A 4164-nucleotide genomic window follows, 5' to 3' on the forward strand; every position below is an offset into this window, starting at 1 on the left:
AAATAGTGTCATACTTATTTTTTTAAATGTAATTTTAAGTATAGAGAGAGGTTATGTTCCCAACTAACCATTTTAACGTTCACCTGTACAGTAACACGGCCGCTAACATGCACTAGACCCAACTCTTGCGAACATCTTGCCTCAATAATGACATGGACCTTAAAATCAGAGCCTGTCGCATAAAAACAGGTATGAAGTGATGTAACGAGGATACTTGCTGCAATTTTAAAATCAACATTTCCCTAGTTTTTAATGGCTTTTACCATACAATTTCCCTTGTCTTCATTCATGGCCCTGCCCACTAGTTCCTCAGAATACTATTTATCATAAACTGAAACACACACACACACACACACAGTTAACATGACACTAATGATACACTGACATAAATACACCACTGTGTAACAAAATTGCTCTCGTTTCAAAATAACCACCACTTAGATCAGTATAACTAGGAGTTTACCCAAAATTTTATACCTAATACATTTCTCCAAAAATAGTGCAAACCTATTTAAAAACTCATTGAAGTAAAATGATTTACAATTTTTAATGCACAAATTTTTTTTATTTATATAGTGTGCCTTTATGGAGATATGAACTTACGGAACTAATTTATTTAGTAAATAATTCTTTACAATGTTGTCAATGAACCACTCTTCGGTAAACTGTAAATGATTTCCATCCACAGAAAGAAACTTAAGTCTTCCAGTTTCATCTAACTGACGAAGGCCTAACAAATCTTTCTTGTATAGATCACTCTCCTGTAATGTGAAGAACTCTGAAATTTGACCTGGTTTATAGAAACCGAACCATTCAGTTTCTTTAGGTTCTACAACTGTGTCATTATTGAACTTTATCATTACAAAATTTTCAACAAGAAGTAAATTTTCCTTGTAAGTCGTATTATTGCTTCGTTCATTGTTGATGTCGGCTAGGAAAACACTTGCGCTGCGATATTGTTCTTCTTTGAGGGAGTCGTGCCAGTACTGGGCTTGGACAAATTCATTCTGCACCCAGTTTTCGTATGCAGCATATGTGAGAATCTTGCTAATATAACTGCACCATTTATGCTTCAAAGTGCTACAGTTTGGCACACCAAAAACTCCTTGATGCTGTCCGCCTACTGAAATGAGGTTCTTGACTCTAGGCACTGGGCAACGCTGGGCAACCGCACGTAAAAACTGACCACCTTGAGAGAAACCAATAGCATTGTAGCCACCTGAAAGGTTAGGGTCGGCTTGCAGTTGTTTGCATACGTCTTCAACTTGTTTGTTAACATTCATAAAGTAACCATGTTCAATATCCTCCGCAACAGTGCTGCCGATTTTCAACGATTTTACATAAATGCCGGGTATTTCCTTCTCGATTAACTTCTTCACGTATCCCAGACTTAGAGGGTTGCAACAGAAATCTCCCATTCCGTGCCACATCACAACGGGGACTGTTTGTAGTGCACATACGTAACTGGATTCCAAACCCGTAAATATATACAAGGCACAAAACACGCAGCATCGTAATGCACACATATCTAATGAAATACTCGATACTTGGTTATGAAAGAACTAATGTCAATGCATATACGGCTTTCATGCATGCCAAAATCTCTTAAATTTAAATGTACTTTTATTCCTTCATTTCTTCGAACAAATGTGTATTTGTTGAAAAGGTCTAACCTCTTCGCAATTTGCTTTTAAATGCGTTTTGGTATCTACCAAGTTAATAATACAACATAAATAAACACATCACTGACATTTCTATAATTGTACCATAGAGTAAATCGTACTAGAACTAGAGAGAAAAAGTATTTAAAATCGATATAAATATCAATGCAGGAATGTATTTAGCACTTCATATTATAACAAAGCATGTGATTTTTTTTTTTTTTTTTTTTTACATTTCTAACGCCTTGATTTGTAACATAACAGTGCTCAACATTACTCAAATAAGAAAGGAAAAAAACAAGAATGAACATTATTTCAGTACTCGCCATTGAAGTGTAAACATCTAACCTCGGTAATGAGCAAAATTATGCATTCTCATTTTAAAAATAATAATATATATATACGAAAAACAGACACCAAAGTTAACATAGAATTCATAAAAAATAATGCTGAGGGTGATAAATATACACAAACTTGACGTCAAAACCTACTGCCTCGCGGATCGGTATTTAATGATTACGGTTGTGCCTGGCGCCAATCAGTGGTTTCGTACACTGATACACGTTATTATCTCAGGGGAGATGTTGGCCACGTGGCTGGAGGCAGCGGTACGTCGGCAGAGTCGACTTCTTGTGCCCTTACTGGCCTTCTCAGGCGTCACACACACAGTAATTAGTCACTACAGGAATGTTCAGAGAGTACAGAAATAAACTATGAAGTATACTGCCGTCGTCCGGGGTCTCGGGTTCGAGTCCCGGTGCGGTTCCTAGCGGGAGTGGCTGTTGCAAATGTAATGAGTCCGGGTGGGCGCCAGACTAGCTCTGGTGCTAGTCGGTAGTTGGGTCGTGGGGTCGATTGCCCTGCGTGGCCCACTAGGACCGTCGGCGATGTTGCGTGGGTTTAAGGAATTCCCTACTCGGCGGTGATTGGGGATAGCAGGTTTAAAGAAGCATACGCTGAAATGAGGTAATAAATGACGGGCGTCATTTATTCAGGCGACGGTGGCTTTGGTGTAACTTTGTTGGTTACACGCCACGTCGTACAACAGGTGAAGTCTCAAGATACAAAAACTACACAATTACACGCAACTAAGTCTGAAAGTTACTTAATTAACGTGGCACAAGTTTACAAAAGGAATGTTACACGAGGTTGCGTTACACAAGTTTATGAATGTTACGTGGAGAGATGCGTCGCACAAGTTTACAAAAGAAATGTTACACGAGGTTGCGTTGCACAAGTTTACAAAGAAATGTTACAAAGTCACTAATTGTTCCGTATTATCGTGTCCCTAGGCGTTTCTGAGCCTGGCTGCTCAACGAGGGGTGAGGGTGATTGGAGGCGGCCAATCCCGGAAATTTGCGTATTTAGGCGGTGCTCGCGTCCACAACAGTGGAGCGCGGACCGCAGCTAAATTCGCTCAAAAGTTCCCTTACAGGGAGTGTCAGTGCCGGAGCGACTCAGTTTAACCAAAGTTCTGTCCTCGGGAGACGGCCCGTACCGGATACTGAACCTACCCCGCGGACCAAGTGTGGTGCAGGGGGGGGGGGGGTTTTCGATTTATGCGGCCGGATTAGGTCCTGGACCGAAAAACTGGACCGGGTACACACGGAGAGATTATTAAAAGGGGTTTTAAGAATGACTATATTTACCAGAAATGAACTCGGTGTGGACAAAGGATGATGTCTCTCCGTGGGACGTGCGTCCGCCCCGGTCCACGAGTCGCGCTGTACTGGCGTCATGTCATGGCGTCCGGCCGAGGCTCGGTGGCCCTCGCGCCAGGGTTGACCTCATTACGTTAGTTTCTGATATGATATGTTAATAAGAGAATTTAATGATGTTAAATTCTTACATTAATTATAACAGCTGAATCAAGGTCATTCGTCCCTTCTACAAATGAAAGTTATTATATTTAAGAATTATTATGTTTGAATTGTCGGATTGCTCTGGTGGGGTTAATGACGCAACACAAGGTTTGAATAATTATGTCATAAGGTCTGATTGACTGATTCAGGCAGAAGGCCGCCAGGGGAACATTCACAAGCGTATTGCTGTAGTTACACACGTGAGTGCCCGGGCACTCCTACGTCGCACTTTCGTTGACCAACTTAAAATAAATACGTAACACTGTTTAATAATCTATGTTTGTTTTTTAACGTGGTTGGTTTTAATGACGGTCTGTTTATTTTGGGGGGGCCGGGTTCTACCTTGGTTGCTGGTGGCTCGCCTGACTCGGGTGGGCCATGGCTAGGGGCGCGTTCCGTTAGCGGGGTTGCATACTGGCGGTTGCAGGTCGGGCTTGAGGGTTGCCTTCTGTCGGACGACGTCAATACTACACTAAGTATTCTACAAACCACTCTCGTACATGGTGCTGCCCAGTAGCTGACCTGTCCGGTTCGTGAGAAAAGCTCGTCTGGCACGTGTCGAGTTGCTGGGGAAGGCTCCATGTGTCCTGGTGCATGTGTCCCTCCTGGAGGGTTGAGTTCTATTGGCGAGGCCGTGGGCT

At 42.1% G+C, this 4164-nt stretch overlaps 1 protein-coding gene across 1 annotated transcript; it reads right to left on the reverse strand.

Annotated features, from left to right (window-relative positions):
* Positions 1–512: 512 nt before the first annotated feature.
* LOC134530115 (palmitoyl-protein thioesterase 1) lies at positions 513–1641 on the reverse strand. The gene has a single exon (XM_063364720.1). The coding sequence runs from the start codon at positions 1524–1526 to the stop codon at positions 600–602; it is 927 nt and encodes a 308-aa protein (XP_063220790.1). The 5' UTR covers positions 1527–1641; the 3' UTR covers positions 513–599.
* Positions 1642–4164: the final 2523 nt, after the last annotated feature.

This window comes from Bacillus rossius, chromosome 3, assembly GCF_032445375.1.
Source record: "Bacillus rossius redtenbacheri isolate Brsri chromosome 3, Brsri_v3, whole genome shotgun sequence".
In the NCBI taxonomy this organism is placed as follows: domain Eukaryota; kingdom Metazoa; phylum Arthropoda; class Insecta; order Phasmatodea; family Bacillidae; genus Bacillus; species Bacillus rossius.